Source organism: Bemisia tabaci, chromosome 10, assembly GCF_918797505.1.
Source record: "Bemisia tabaci chromosome 10, PGI_BMITA_v3".
NCBI classification, from domain to species: domain Eukaryota; kingdom Metazoa; phylum Arthropoda; class Insecta; order Hemiptera; family Aleyrodidae; genus Bemisia; species Bemisia tabaci.
Window position 1 is genome coordinate 34,354,715 of NC_092802.1, and position 15,991 is coordinate 34,370,705.

At 35.7% G+C, this 15,991-nt stretch overlaps 1 protein-coding gene across 1 annotated transcript; it reads right to left on the reverse strand.

Moving 5' to 3' along the window:
• Positions 1-1,749: 1,749 nt before the first annotated feature.
• On the reverse strand, positions 1,750-15,795 carry LOC109037582 (major facilitator superfamily domain-containing protein 6). The gene is made up of 10 exons (XM_019052325.2): positions 15,490-15,795; positions 14,418-14,543; positions 13,455-13,816; positions 12,419-12,697; positions 11,028-11,310; positions 9,834-10,021; positions 8,816-9,074; positions 7,738-7,980; positions 7,117-7,278; positions 1,750-5,517 (listed from the first exon to the last, which is right to left on the reverse strand). Exons 2-10 carry the CDS (start codon positions 14,482-14,484, stop codon positions 5,435-5,437), a joined length of 1,926 nt encoding a protein of 641 aa, XP_018907870.2. The 5' UTR covers positions 14,485-14,543; positions 15,490-15,795; the 3' UTR covers positions 1,750-5,434.
• Positions 15,796-15,991: the final 196 nt, after the last annotated feature.

Here is a 15,991-nt window from a genome sequence, read left to right on the forward strand (position 1 = left end):
AAATTCAGAACCACCAAGGGGAGGCGAGTTACAGGATAGCATACTGAGAGTAAACAGGGGAAACGAGAAAAACAAAATAAGTAGGTTCAATTGGAGAGGCAATCATAAAGACCATCCATAAATGGACGGAGTTAAACAGAAAGGAACCAAGCCACATTGGGATCGAACCGAGAAAAAGAGGTTTACAGTTTGGCTCCTGCTTAAGACTCAATGTAAAAGATAAACTTCAAGTTCAATTTCTGTAAATTTGCTCCAACAAAAATTTTAAATTTTTGGCGATAGATAGTAGAGCAGTGGTTGAGTTCAAAACCACTCGTAACTCAATTTTTTCCAAAATGTGGGTTGGTTCCTTTCTGCTTAACTCAGTCCAAATTGCTTTATATGTATCAATCAACAATTTTAAACCTCTATTCTTTTGCTCACACAGTTACTATTCTCGAAAGCAGAATGAAATTCGAGAACGAATCGAAAATAAATTTATGATGTGTTTTTAAAGGCTGATGGCAGCATTTTTTGATGGAGTCATTTCATCTTTCAGATAGACCAGCAAAATGGTTGGATATTTAGGAGCAGCAAAAGTTTAGGTTACTGAGGGCTATTTTTGTGCATGGTTGGTGCAAGGATCCGTTTCAAAATCTAATGGCCTCCAAAAGTATTGCAATGCAATGATTTGAACAAACTACAGGTCAAACCTAACTTCAGTGAAAAAAAAAGTTGAGAAACATCAGAAAAAGTCCTGATTGCAAGATCGGGAGAATGGAGCACCAAATGGGGATTTACATCGCAAATTAGGTAACTGTGTGAGCAAGCGGACAAGATACATTACCATAAGGATTCATGAGGAAATGCACAATTTATGGTAATATTTGGAACTTGAAAATGTCTTTGAATCTGATTAAGGTTGGAGTAACCATACACACACACGCACACACATACACAGAGGAAAGGACTGTTACATCAACGAACATAAAAAATTAGGAAGTCCAACATCTTTACAATTTACAATATAACATTAGAATAACAATAGTAAAAAAAGGATGTCTTCAAATTTATAGAAGATATCACAATCTTATTTAAATTTACCCTCTTCAACGAAAATAGAAATTCTTCCCTCCTCAAATTATTAAACCTGGAAATTCCAAAGGAAAGTTCTCTCTAAGTCTGATATTTAATTTTTAACTTACATCAAGGCCCATTCAAAAGGATGGTAAGTCAAGCTTCAGCAGTATTATAATTCACCATCATAGAAATTATCTTCTCGCTAAAATTAAGAGGGATGGTCACAAGGTAAGTTTTCCTTTCCGATCATAATTCTTAGTTATAGAGGAAAAAAAATCCCTTAAAGCTCAAAGATGTACATATACATTTCTAACTAAGCCGAAATGTTTTAAAGATTTCTTTTCATCTCAAGTCCAGCGTTGTTAAGAAATCAGAGAACTTACTATGATGAAGATAAAGTTTGAGGAGGCACTTGAAAAAATAGTGTGATTCCAAAAACGGCTTCTAAGATGACCGTTTTCAAAGTTTCAGAATGTTTCCAATGAAGTTCATTAGACTTAAAGTTCTAATTCTTTACCATAGTGAGACATTTCTTTACCCTTTAATTAAGTAGAGTTTGTTTTATGGAAACACATTATCCTACTGAAAAGAGCAATTCATTTCAGTAAAGGAGCGACAATTTTCTGGGAAACTACTTTTAATAGAGATGATGAGCCGGGAAAGTCTGTTTTAAAAAGAAAAAAACGCAAATCAGTAACCGAAAAAAATTATATTTTCTAAGACTCAAGAAAGTGGTTGGAGCGCTAAAAAAATTTGGCAGATTCAATCACACTCAGCCTCTTCTATGAAGAAATCGTTGGAGGCACTTTCTCATTCATAATCCCACTCAATGCCTGTACAACAGAATTTAGTTTGCCACCATAAAAACTGGCTCATAAGACAATCATTTGTCAAAATAGGCTACTTTTTTGCAAAAATCCAATGTCTTGCTCAAAAATTAAGATATGGACTCGAAATTTTGTGTGATAACATTGAGGGTACGTTGACTTTATAAAGAAGTTCTCCAGAAAAACACCGACATTTTTTATGTACCTCCTCATTTGATGGAACAAAGAAAAAAGAAGGGGGAAAAGAGGTTCAGGTTGTTTCGACAACAAGAAAAAAAGGAGCTGGATTCAACATGAGGCAACTGTACACTTAGAATAGCCAGAGATAGCTTAAAGCTTTTTTTAAATCACCTGCACTACTTAAAGCTACTTATTATATACAAAAGTCTATTCCCTGATATTATTTAACAAGAGTCTTTAAGACACTGGTTCAAAAGCTTCGACATTTAAAAATAAGAATAAAGAAAAAGTTGCTCCAGTTAGTGTTAAGGGAAAAAATCCATAAAAATTTCAACAATGATACTCCTGCGAAGACAAGAAAAAAGGTAAATATTCATTATTTTCCAAACACCCTTACTAAATTTAACAAAACATTTTTTATATTTTGACCAGACTTCGGTACAAAAAGTCTGTTGCGCTGTTATCTCCTTCTTGCCCACTTACAAAAGAAACGACTTTTTTCAAAGAAAAGAAAAAAAACATTTAAATCATTTTGCAACAAAACTAGGGATTGTGTGAACGAAAACACAAAGAAAATGGAGAACAGAATCTCCTCCTTCCGCATCAATAATCTCTCCCCTTGTTACAATTACACAGAGAGGGTTGCTTCTATTCGATCGTAGGGGCCATCAAATTTTTTTATCTGGAACCAACCGAGCTGCAAGCTGCAACTTTGAAAACTCAAAGCAGAATGCATAGAATACTAGAACGCATCTAAAGTTTTCATTTATCAAAATGGACGCATCTAAGCATAAAGAAAAAAACTTTTTGGTATTCCCTTCGATATTGTATTTTTGAAAAGGAATAGTGACAAATATTGCCCGAATTATCGTCTCACTGAAATATTTCTTTAAGTATGAAGAAAGCGTGTCGAGCATTATTCCTCTAAGAAAAATTATGAAAGGAGGGGCATTGATAAAGGCCATTTTTGGGCCAACCCTAGCTGAATTTCTTTAACTCTCCAAGTTTTTATGCACTATAGGTTTATATTTTACGAAATACACCATGAGTCAGTCGTTTCCAGTTTCTTTATAAGTCTAATAATAGCCTAAACATGTATATGCGGGCCAATATTGGCGAAAAATCCGCATTCTTCGCCAAAATTGGCCTTCATGCCCCCATTTACGCCAGTGTTAGAATTAGAACCAAATATACCCCATGAGCGAATCATGATGCATTCCGTAAATAGACCTTCAATGGGCAAAGAAACGAAGAGTTGAGGAAATTCAGAGTGGGCCCAAAATCGGCCCTTATCGATACTGCTCTTTTGACAGCTTAAGTATTTTTGCCCACCATCTGAAAGAGGATACGCACGTTCCTCTTCTTACACACAGCTAAAGGTTAACAATTAAATTAAGGCAGGAAAAGGTGTTTCATATTTGAGGGGCTTGAAGGACAGGGCGTATTAGTGCAGTTTTTGTTATTTTGAGAAATATGTGTTCGAAGTTTCGAAGCTACATGGATACTTATGACAGATAGAAGGTTCAAACTGACTTTTGGATGCTTAAAAATTGGAATATAGAAGCGAATTTTTCTCAGAATATGCATTAAGACTAGTTTTACCTCAAATCAGTAATAACTCTATTTTTTCAAAAACTGCACTTACGCGCCTTGTCCGCCAAGCCCCTCATTTATGACCATAAGTAAATGCACTCTTTGATTATATAAATGGAAAATAAACTAATTTTTTCAGTTCACCACTTGATCTTGAGTTGAGACAGCTATGATCTTTTTTCGATCCACCGTTTAGAGGAGGAGAGTCTTTTCGAACACCTTCCTTTCTTCACGTCAGTTCAACATCGGAGAACGAGAGGATGTTACCCGCATCACAGTATAAACCCTTAATCGTATACCAGTAAACCATTACCGCAGCCTATACCAAAATGTAGGCAGCATTCTCTGGTCCAACATCCACAATAATTATAAAATTAAAAGCAAAAATGATCAGGAATGTTTTAGAATCAAAGAGATAAATTGTACACAACTTAAAACTAAAGAATTGTAACTGCAATTTGTATTCTCTCGTAGAAAGGAACGTATTTTGTCTATGCTTTTTCAGTGCTCCTACAAACATTTATTTTTGTTTATAAGAGAACCATTGCATGAGATTTTATGTAAATTTTAGTATTTAATCTCATGACTGTATAGAAATATTAAAAATTTCAGGCAAATTCATACGATGGTTCTCCCATAAAAAATTAAATATAAGTAAGAAATACTCAAATAGCGCAATTAAGATACATTCCTTCCCGTGAGAGACAACAAATTTTTGTCCATCACACGGAGTAAGGAGACCACTTCTATACACTGTTGCTACAGACAGGATTAGCATCTTGTAGACTTAATTATTTCCATACTGGTGTTTGCTAGCATGACTAAATTTTTTACACACGCAGAATCCTCGTTGCAAGTTTAAAAACTGTGTAATGACTTGATTTGTTAAAAATGATTCTTTGGCATTGAATACAGAAACAAAGTTGAAGCTCAAATAAATTTGTACGATGATATATTTCGATTATGATAGTATAGTATAGAGCATGGACAGTGGACATAATAAAAGTAATCAGCCGAATATAATATATAACAACATTTACTGTATGTACACCCTGTATTCTATTTGTTATGTGTTGTAGTTGTAGAAATAATGGTATCGATAGTATTAAAAATGATTCTCAAAAAAAAATTGCTCAATGCCTTGCTAAAGACTTTGTTCTTAAACTGTCCTTGAACTAGCAAAACCATTAGGGCGACAGATGTAGTTGAATTCAGTAAATAAATGTGTGTAATAATTAAGCAATGGCCCAAAAACTTTCTACATTCTTCTGTTAGCTACAAACAAACGGAGTGATGAAAAATACAGCAATGGTCAATGATCACTAACACAGGTGACAGGAATGAGAAGATCTTCAGTCAAAGACAAGCCAATGAACAACTGCATCTGTTAGAATGTTGCTAGTAAAGTTGTCGTTAGTCAATCGCTGTTGTATTGTGAAGGAGAATTCATTTCTGTATGACGGAGAAATCGAATGGTTATAAATGCAAAAGAGCTCCTGCAGGATGAGAATAAAAACTGCGAATCTATGAATTTTTCGTGGTGAAAAATGAGAAAGGAAGACCCTCGGCCGTCGAATCTCTGTGGTTTTAGCCACTTAAAACTGACAAAAATATGCAAACAGAAGCTGCAAATCAACAAGACATGAGAAAAAAACTCTACCTTCGAAGTGCATTATCACTGAGAGATACATTGAAAAGCGTCAGGAAAATCTTCTGGGGTGTAACAGAATACAGAAAACAGAAACTCTAGAGGAGTGAGGAGCTCCTGCTAAAAATCATGAAATCGTGTCTCCTGCTTCATTTTCCAGCATATGGATAGCTTCTGTTGGAGAGGTATAGATTGCGTTTGTTGCTACATCTGAAATAAATGGAGAAACAGAGGTAACATGTGAACACAATCTTTTAGATGCTGTTTATAAATTATTTGCAGTGAGAACTCAGTTATCTAAGCTAGACTGATGCAAGAGTTTTCAAAAAACATAGGCAAATGACCAAGAAACACATTTTTTGTTGGGTTGATAAAAAAACACGATTTTTTCCTCCCGAGTTGTATTGAATGGTAAAATTAGGGTATTTATGCTGCAGAAAAATTGGCGAGTCAACGGCTCCGGTTAATAATTGTGCATATTCATTGCGATGTTAAAAATCTGGAATCAGGTTTTATTTTTTAGAAAGAAAACTAACCAGATACAATCTTGAAATTGTTTATGAATATTCTTGAATGAGTGAAGAAAATTGAAAGAAAAACAGTTTGTTCCTTTTTTCAAAAAATCGGAAAAAATACAAAATTATCGGAGATTTGCGAGGTTACAACCAGAAATACAGACTTTTTCACTTTATCCAAAAGTGTATGTGTTAGCGGCAAAACCCGATTCCAGGCAAAATTAGTTTTGCCTTGGCAAATCTAGTTCTGCCAGAAATGAACCGGCAAAACTAGATCTGCCTAGTCAAAACCTGTTTTGCCTGATATGCGTAGGCAAAACTAGCCGACCATAGGCGGAACTAGTTTTGCCTGCTGATGTTCAGGCAAAACTGATGAGGTCCGGCAAAACTAGTTCCGCCAACAAAGAGGCGTTGTGTCCAACCCCATAGTGTACTCTCAGAAACTCTCAGATGAATAGTAGGTGCCAGGTGGACCTAATTGACTACCAATCACAAGCAGATGGTCAATTTAAATTAGTGTTAAACTACCGGGACCACCTGACTAAGTTGTGTGTTTTGAAGCCTTTAGAATCTAAAAAAGCAGCCACGGTTGGTTCGGTGTTATTAGATATTTTTTTAACTTTTGGGGCCCCTTGTATTTTACACTCAGATAATGGACGGGAATTCGTCAACGAACTTGTAACTCAACTTGCTGGATTATGGAAAGAATTGAAGATTGTCCATGGTAAACCTCGAAATTTGCAGTCAGGGCTCAGTGGAGCCTGCGAATAGAGATGAGCAGGACATATTTTAATTTTTAATTTTGAATTATTATTTTTATTTTAAATTTTTTATTTTTTTTTAAGTTTTGGTTTACGTAGTTTTCCTGGTCCGGCAAAACTAGTTTTGCCTGGTGTGTTCAGGCAAAACTGACAGCGCTCTGGCGGAACTAGTTTTGCCTTCTTTGCGCAGGCAAAACTAGATTCCTCGGAAAAATACATTTTTGCCTAGGCAAAACTAGTTTTGCCTGGAATCGGGTTTTGCCGCTAACATATGTATCACTAAGAAAACGTACATGCATACATATGTACATATAAGGGTCTTTCTGACCAAACATCATAAAGATGCAGCTCCCTAAGAAAGTTGATAGTAATCCTGACTTTGTTTTGGTTCACCAAGAAAGGCACGACTATCCAAAAAATTAAAATTTGGATGAAATGTGACATGAAAGAATATAAGTTTCAACTAACTCATGTAAAGAAAATAATAACATGTAATAAAAGAACATTAACACAAACAGTAGAGATTTAATTACCTTTGTTCGCTGTTCCTCGCCTGTATCTGGTATCAATAAGTTTTTGAATCATGACGTGAAGAACGCAGACAAGAAAACATCCAATTGCGGCAACTCTGTATAAAGCAGCTCCGCCATACCACCCAGCTAGCAATCCACCGATTAAACTTCCACAAGAGACACCTGCAGTGTTATCAACAGAGAGAAAATTAAAGCTAAGAAGATGGAAAGAGAGTAATTTAAAAGAGTTAATTTCACCTTATGGTAAAGCAGCAGTCATTTCAATTTTAAAATTACTTCAAACTTGTCCAAGTCCATTGAAATTTTGTGCAAAAACTAATATGATCCCGACTAGAAATTCAAGCAGAGGGTCACATCAATGGTGAAACACCCAAACGACGTATCTTGCCTGAAGTGTCTTGAATTCTTAGTTTCTATTTTATTTCTTTAAATAGGTGAATATGAAGTTAAATAAGAGCATACACTTTTGTTTTCCTACCAAAATTTTGCAGAAAAGTGGCCTAGGAGTTACTTGGATTGGGAAGTTTTCACTTTCATTCTTACAATTTTTTTTGGAAAAATGTCCACATGCTTCCTAAATATTTTTGAAAAACTAAACTATAAATTGAATTTCATACTGACCAACTCCTTCGAAAACAGCGCCAACTAATCCTTGAACAGATGCTTCAGTTCCAGGTGGGGCGATGATGCTGGCATACGAGGCCATTGTTGGGAATAACAGTCCAAACGTGAACCCATTCAGTAGCTCAATTGGTAAAGAATACCACGGGTTAGAAAGCAGTGAATATAGTAGAAACCTAACTCCGAAGGCTAACAAGACGAGAGACATTGAGTTCACGTGACCTAGTTTTCGGAGGATCCAACCTAAGGTAAAATCATACAAAAAATTATTGTGAAACAGTGATAAAAGTTACTAGCGGCAACATTTACATTTGGTATTATATCAACTTACAAGGAGTGACAGGACGGTCTAACTTTTTTACTTCCTTTTTACAGCGAAAGAGAAACCTTGTTTATTGGGTCCGATTCGGCAGCTGAGCCACAGCAAATTTCCGAGCAGAACCTAGATAAATTCCCTATTAGGATTTCTTGCTTGTTGGCTGAACAAGACAAAACAGGGGTAAAATGGAGCGATGCGATTGGTCTGCTTTGTTGGTTGTCTTCTGTGTCAAGTTTATGCCGGTTGGAATCAATGAAATGAGTGTCATCAGGAGACCAACTGACAAAGCTAACTGATGACATCCAATAATTAGCTGGATTGCATTTTGCAAAAAGGAACCACTAGCATTGCAATGTTGCTAAGATTGTGCGACTTCTTTTGTCTTGGAGGAAAAACCCGATTATCCATTAATAGTTTCTATTTTACTCGCTAAAAATTGTAAATTTAAGACAAAAATTACCATCTAAATTTCATAGTTTTTCTTGACTTCCGCAATTTTATTGCAAAAGATGAAGTTGCACAATCTTAGCATCATTGCAATGCTAGTGGTTCCTTTTTGCAAAATGCAATCCAGCTTAGTGTTGTCTTCACCAAGAGGAATCCAATAAATAATGGTCTCTAGGATAACAGTAAGCAAATCTTAGGTCGTGATGACTGGCTTTTTTGGATCCAAAGGCGGGTAAATTACTCATTTGTTTCAGATGATACATCATTTTCTTCGACATTGTCTATTGGTAATTAAATATGGTGAACACTAACCTGAGCAAAAGAAGACTGGAAGTTCTCCACCAAAACACTGAATAAACATGGACAAGCCTTCAAGTGTTTTCATCCACGCTTTAGCATTACAGTCCATGCCGTTGGTCATTTCTTCTAGGAAGATAAAAAGAAACTGCCACACAAATGCTGCACACATTCCAATGAAGATACACCAGAACAAGAAGACGACGACACGAACATCTCGGAGGAGTTTCCCGACATCTTTTAAAATGTTTGAGGAGAGTTTTGATTGACTCAACTGAAAAAAAAAAGAAAAAGAAAAAAAATGATTTCAACCTATTCCTAAAATGCTTACATCATACTTCATTAGATCGTTTGCAAGGGGGAATTAAAAGTAGAATGTCGTTCCTACAAAAACGTTATTTTGAGACTCGCTATAATGAGAAACAACTGGCCGGGATTTGAACAATTGAGGGTTGAACGAAATACGACTGAATATCAATGAATTTAACTAACTTTGCTTTTTTTTGTTGGCTAAGGTGAAGTTTGAATTGGCTGATTCTAATGTGAATCATTAAAGCTAATTTTTTACCTGGGAGTTGATTTGAGACATTTACAGTATGTTCAACATGTTTTACCTGAAATTTTGACGAAGGAAATTAAGTTGTAGTGGTATTTTGTGCTCTGACTATTGCTATATTAATACTTTAAATTGATGAGGTAGATGCAAGAGAGCTCTAAGGGTTCAAAAAAAGCTTTTTTTTCCAGAGAACAATTTTCCTAATTTCTCTTATTCTAGATAGTGTATTTTTCAAAATTTTGTTGCTCCTTGTAAAAAATTGAGTGGAAGACGAGGCTAGTAAAGTAGGCAAAACGGTCTCTTATTTATTTCACAACATTTTGTTGCTCCATGTACACAATTGAGTGAGATACAAGGCTAGTAGAGGAGGCAAAACAGTCATTTTAGAGACTAATCCAGCACAATTCTGGAAGCGGAACTTTACTTGAGGGTGTCCAGTAAAATAACGTATACTTAAAGAGCTGTCAAGATTCTCACCTTAATTCTTGATGAAACCAACATATCAATGAGAAGTAAAACAGCACACAGATAGAAGATGGGTGAGTAATCTTTGGTATGTTGACTGCCGCTTCTCAAATCCACTAGAGGTCCCGCAATGAGAGAGATGAGACCCCAACCAATTGCACCCCAAACACGTTGCAGCCCATAGTCTTCTGGTCGATCTCCTGAGGAGGAAGTTTAATGTGAATTAGAAAAAGTACCTCTGGTTGTGAACAAACTTAACAGAGTTGCCACAAACTCTCAAGGTACACTCTACTACAGGTGTAGACTAATGGAATTTTAGAAAGTCGCCGAAACGAGTAGATTTGACAGCGTCCAATGGTACGACTGCAATGCCATATTGAAAACTTGTTTACTTTCTGTTCTGAGAGTGGGTCTCGTCAATTTCGTGTTATTTTTTTGTGTTCTTAGTTAAGTTTTTCGTTATTTTGAGTTTTATCAATATTTTAAATTCATCTGATAGCTCATCGAAGCTACCAGATCTGACTCAAGGTCATTTTGAACTGCGCAGCAAAGATGGTGTGACTTGCGCCGTCACTCGATGGCCTGTATTCTCAGCGCTGCCCCGTTTGTCCTTAGCTGTAGTAGAGTGTACCTTGAAAAAATCTAAAAAATTAAATTTCCTGACATTTCCCTGACAATTGAAGATATGCCAGATGGTTAAAAATACATAATAAGAAATAGTTCTAGGGCAAAATTTGTTGTTTAAAACTTTGAAATGTCAAACCCATTCTAGAGAACAGATAAAGGTGCTTATCAATTTTTCCCTGACATTTCCAGGTTTTCCCTGACTTTTTAAAATTCCCTGACATTTCCCGGTTTTCCCTGACTGTGGCAACCTTGATTAGAGTAAAGGGAATCAATTACCGGGAAGTTATCGAAAAATAAGTCGACTGAACCCAAGAGAATTCGATTATCTAAGTTAAGCTAGTTAAAAGGAGACTGGATAATTTTGCCTGCAAATGCACTGTTTTCTGCAGTTTTTGGTACAAGAATAACGATATCAACAGTAAGATCTTTCTTGAAATTGTCCCTGCAGAGAAATAACACTTGATTTTGCAGGGAAACAAAAATTTGTAAAACTGTGGAGTACCTGAATGGGCAAGGAAACAAATTAAAAAAGAATCATTGGGTATTTTCTTTGTAAAACAGTTCATGTTGTAAACTTACCAAGTAGCTCGAAACAAATTGCATCACCAATGCTAACGACAGCTGCCATACAGACCCACGAAATAACAAGGAGGAACAAAAAGACCCAGAATTCATAGAACTTCAACACTTCTTTGTCATTGAGGCCGTTTTCATCTGCAGTGACTTTGGCTACCATGTCTTCTACCCATTCGTCATCACAGTTCAACTGGCAAGTTGCGGTGTGGTTTTCGGAGCAATATGGATGGAAGTATTTGCCTGGCAACGCAAAAAAGGCCCGCTTGATTGGGAAATACATTCTATCCTGCGACACAGAAATAAAAAGAAGAGAATTATATAATTTAGAATAGCATGTCTCACTACTTGAGAAAAATGTTTCCAGTGTAATGTCATGTATTCTGAATATGATAGATAAGAACTACAAGCAGATGATGCTGGAATGATACACATTCCCATTGCATTGTTTCAAAATTTCTACTCTTTTTTTTCTTTCAATACATAAATAATTAACTAATTACTTTACTTGAAATTAATATACCCATGGCTAAATGCTAAAATTACTCATCTCAACTACAATGTTTGAAAATTTCCGATTATGTTTGATTTTTTCTTTTAGGAAAACCTATCAAAGTTTTCCTTGCGATTTAGTAAAAAAGTTTTTAACTGAAAGAAGTAAATTCACAAAAAATTTCAATAGGAACTATTGGTCATATTTCCTTTTAAAAATAACACATGACTACTTGTCCATACGAGCCATTGCCTTTTTTGGAGATGAATTTTTTAAATCTGAAATCAGATTATGGTAGACATGTGATACATTGTTGTTCATAAGATAAAATTATTTCATGACTTCGGGTTCAAGATTTGGCATAAAATAAATAACTACACCTCTAATTTGTGCGAAATGTGCTGTTAAGGAGCATTCTTTTACTCTTCAGCAGATTTTTCAGAACTCCCCAACTTTGCTAAGCTTCCTCTAGTCTTGAAAATCATATGCTGAGTGAATTGTATTTTGAAGAGAGTAACATCGCACCTTTATGAACCCTTTCCAAAGTTAAGGATAACTTGGATCAATACCTAATTTTGCAACATGATTAACAACAATAAGGAAAATGCAAAAATAGCTACTAATTAACTTGGACATTTCTGAAAAGAAAACATGTCGACCACAGGGAAACAGGGGCGGATGCACGAACAAGTTTAAGAGTTTTAGGTTAAAAAAGGTCATAATTTTTGAAACTGGTCAGAGATTGCGTGGATAGCCAGTTAGAAAAATGTGGGAAACCAGTGGGTAGGCGCGTGAAAATGTGGAAGTTTGAAAATTCTGCACTCCTGATCCTGCAGATACATGAAGAGATGTACTGACACTATGAATGAACATATGATTATGGGAAAACATCCAAAGGACTTACACCGACGGATTCAACAAAATATGTTTCAACTTCTGCTTTGAACTCAAAGAATTCTGGATTGTTAAACTCTTTGGAGACTCTGTACAGTGCATCTTTCCGTTTTGAGGCCACTTGCGACGTTTTACCTAATAAGTCTGATTTTTTCGCTGAACTTTCTGGTTTAGCGACAAAAGAGACTTGATTCACAGTGCGTGCGTCATTGAGGCAGTAGTCAGTGTTGCCCCACTTGTGACAAATTTGATCAGCGAAGGATGATCCATTGTTACTAGCACAAATCATCTGGAACAAAGATTAAATCTTGTGAAATGAAGACAGAAGGTACAAAAAAATAACTATACTTCAAGCTGGTCTTGTGTTTGAAAAAGTTAGAGAAATCATAGTTCAAAAATTAGTAAAGTATTCAAAAACAGAAGAATTCCAAGTCATTATGCTCTGCTGACAAGACAGAAAAAAAGAAGGCTTTCTTCTTTTGGTACCTAATAACAGTCCATTAAATTATTTCAGCTTTTACATTTAGGTATTTGCCTCCAAAATTTGACAGTGCTTTAGTGGGAAAAAATCTGCTTTTGAACAAATCTGATCTTTAAGAATGGTTCAAGCGAAATTTAAACAATTCTTTTAAAAAAAGGAGAAATTTGATGGATCCTTAAAATTTGATACTGATAAGTAATCTACTGGACAAGAGGAATCAACAAGAGGAACTAGAAAGAGGCTATTGCATTTGAAATTTTGATGCCCATAAAGTTTATTCAACTAAAAGGCAATAGATGCAAAATGTATGTTTATATTTATTCTGAATAAAGCTTCAATTGATAGAAGAGTCTGTAGGAAACCTTAAATTTTCACATTAGTTGGACTGCATTTTGCAACTTGGAACTACAAAATCCAGCTTAGTTAAGAAACAACATATATACCATTAGTTTCCCTATGCATATGAATGTTATTACATATGGGCTAGAAAATGTAGTCCTGAATTGCAAAATGTAGTCCAATAGAGGTTATTCAATAAGTCTCGAATAAATAAAGAGGTCCTTACATCACACGATAGAGTGAAGTTCCGATGCTTTAGCTCTTCAAGGAACTTTTCTTTTTCACAGGCACCTCCGTGGCCATCTACACGGATGTCAAAAATGGTCTCGGCATCGCAGCGAAGGTGAACTTTAGTATGAATGACGATCGGAGGAACAAAACTAATTGAAAAGAAGCCAATACATGCAATAAGCATTGATAGTAGGAACAAAGAGCGCTGACAGTGGTATCGATCTGCTATTGCACCGAGCGTTGGCTTGGCTATCATGCCAAATATCGGCAAGATTGTGTAGATGAAACCAATTACAGCCGTGGAAAACCCCAACTGCCTTGCTAGTGGCGGGAGGAAAGGAACAACTGGACCAGTACCTATATTAAAAAAAATATACCATCAGGAGGAAAACTTGAAAACTTATTTATTCATTTTACAATTCATACATGGAAGCATTTTTGGACTGTGGTGCAAATCAGAGATGGAAGGCTAGCAAACAGCTATTCAGTCCCCGAGGAGACATTATTTACACCAAGACCAATCCACACAGGTTGGTCATTGTGCATCTTTTTCAAATCGATTCTCCCACCCGGCCTTCATTCATCCACAGCCAGAGTGACATCATGTTGGTTGCTCCCAAAGAAATACATTGCACTTAAAAAAAAAAAATTAATTTTTAAATTTTAAATTTTTAAAAAGTTAAGTTATTTTATACAAATTTGCAACCTTAGAATGGAGTTACATTCCTTATTCTAGGAAATGAAAATGTGCTTGAAAAGAAAAAAAATCCATCTCATTGAATCTTGATGCATTTTTAAAATCTTAGAACTACTTCAAGAGCTCCTATTCAAGGCTCCTTCTCTTCAAAAATACAAATTAGACACGAAACCGTCCCTGTAATTTTTCCATCATGGTAATAGTAAATGAATACTTGGTTAGATGCTTGATCCTCAGCCTAAAATATAAGAGAAGACAAACCTGTATTAAATAGGAAATAATGAGCTTTCATTGGAAGTAGTTTCTTGTTCACTTTTCTGAAAACCATTTTGAAAATCTTACGGCTAAAATCACAGACCAGAAATATTAGCTTCTACAGCAATTAACCTGTGAAAAAACAAAAATGAATTAATGCTACATGAAACGAACAATTTGGTCGAGTTGAATAGTATTTGAGTAGGCATTTTATAGAGCAGCAAACATTCAAAGCGTTTTCAATGAATCAGAGCTCTTTAGATTGACTTGTTGTGCAAACGATGAATTTGGCAACAGTAAGTTGGTTCTTCCGAGAAAATTCACCAGAGTAACCAAGGAGGTTGCCAATCGCTCAAAAGAATATTAGTTTATAAATCATTTGTCCTTAATAAGCTGTCGCTAAGGCTGCAATTTTTAACAGGAATCAGATGAGTGTACAAAAACGCTGTGTATGGAAAACTTAGGGGCCAATATTTCCAAGGAGAGAGGGTTTGTCTCTGGTGCGTAGATAGTGAGTTCAAGTAACTTTTCTCCATAAATAGATGAGCTTTGATTGAACTATTGTTTTCTTAAATTTACCTTACTGATATAGGAGAATATACGCTAGTCTAAGTAAATACAGTCTGCTTCAGCTTTACCACTCTTTGAAAAAATTCCAGTGCTCTATAGTGGGTGCAAATCCCCCTATTAAACCAGTACATAATAGTGGTTAATAGACTATATCTGTGGTCAAAATTTTCTCACAGGCAGAGTTGCATGTACTAATATTTACATGCTGACTTCTGCTGAGGCACAGAACTTGCTGATGATGTTGGTTTCAAGGTTACGCAATATACCGAGAGCTCCTGTCAGGTTCTGAGTCGGAGTTTTTCAGTTTGAAAGATTGAGCCATTTCATCACTGATTTTTGATTGAGTCTGAATATGCGCTGAGTAACCTGGAATGAAATTTCAGAGAATTCCCTCTACTCTGGTGAAGGATTTGTTAAATTTTCGTTTGGTCGGGTGTTTCTGTTTGGAGACAGAACGCAGGGACAGGGATGACAATAATGAAAAGACCAATTTACAGAGTTTACTCACCCAAATTTCGGAGATTTATTAAGCGAGAAGTTCAATCAATAATCAAGGGGAATCTTCATTCAGGTCAAGATTTATCTCCAGCACAATTTTTCATAATCTTGCTCACAGCACACTCCTGTTGCATTTGAAACACACCTTGAAAAAAACAAACACTGAATATCTTTAAAACTTCATGAGGGAGGGAGCTATTTCGGCCATAATTAAAACATTGAGGAAGGTAGAATAAAATGGGATAAAGTCTTAAAATATAATTAAAGAAAGATACTCTCACTTCGACTATGACTAAGAGATAACCCTAATTCAGTGTGTTTGGTAGAGAGGGGGGAAGAAGGGGGGTAACAACCGGTAGTAGAGTGGATGGAGTAGAGGGGTGGAGGTTTCAGGAGACTTTAGCTAGGTTGTCAAGTTTATGTAAAGTAAAATATTTTAACACGTAGGTTTGTTAAAAATTAATTTTTTTTTCACTTGGCAATTTTTCTTACCTCATCACTCAACATTGTTT

Bases quoted from the DNA above. Each gene is read 5' to 3' on its own strand.
- LOC109037582 (XM_019052325.2), bottom strand. From the start codon at position 14,484: ATGGTTTTCAGAAAAGTGAACAAGAAACTACTTCCAATGAAAGCTCAT. The intron at 11,311-12,418 runs GTAAGTCCTTTG...TCTGTGTCGCAG, and splicing joins ATTTTGTTGAATCCGTCGGT to GATAGAATGTATTTCCCAAT. The intron at 5,518-7,116 runs GTAATTAAATCT...CATTTATTTCAG, and splicing joins GCGAGGAACAGCGAACAAAG to ATGTAGCAACAAACGCAATC.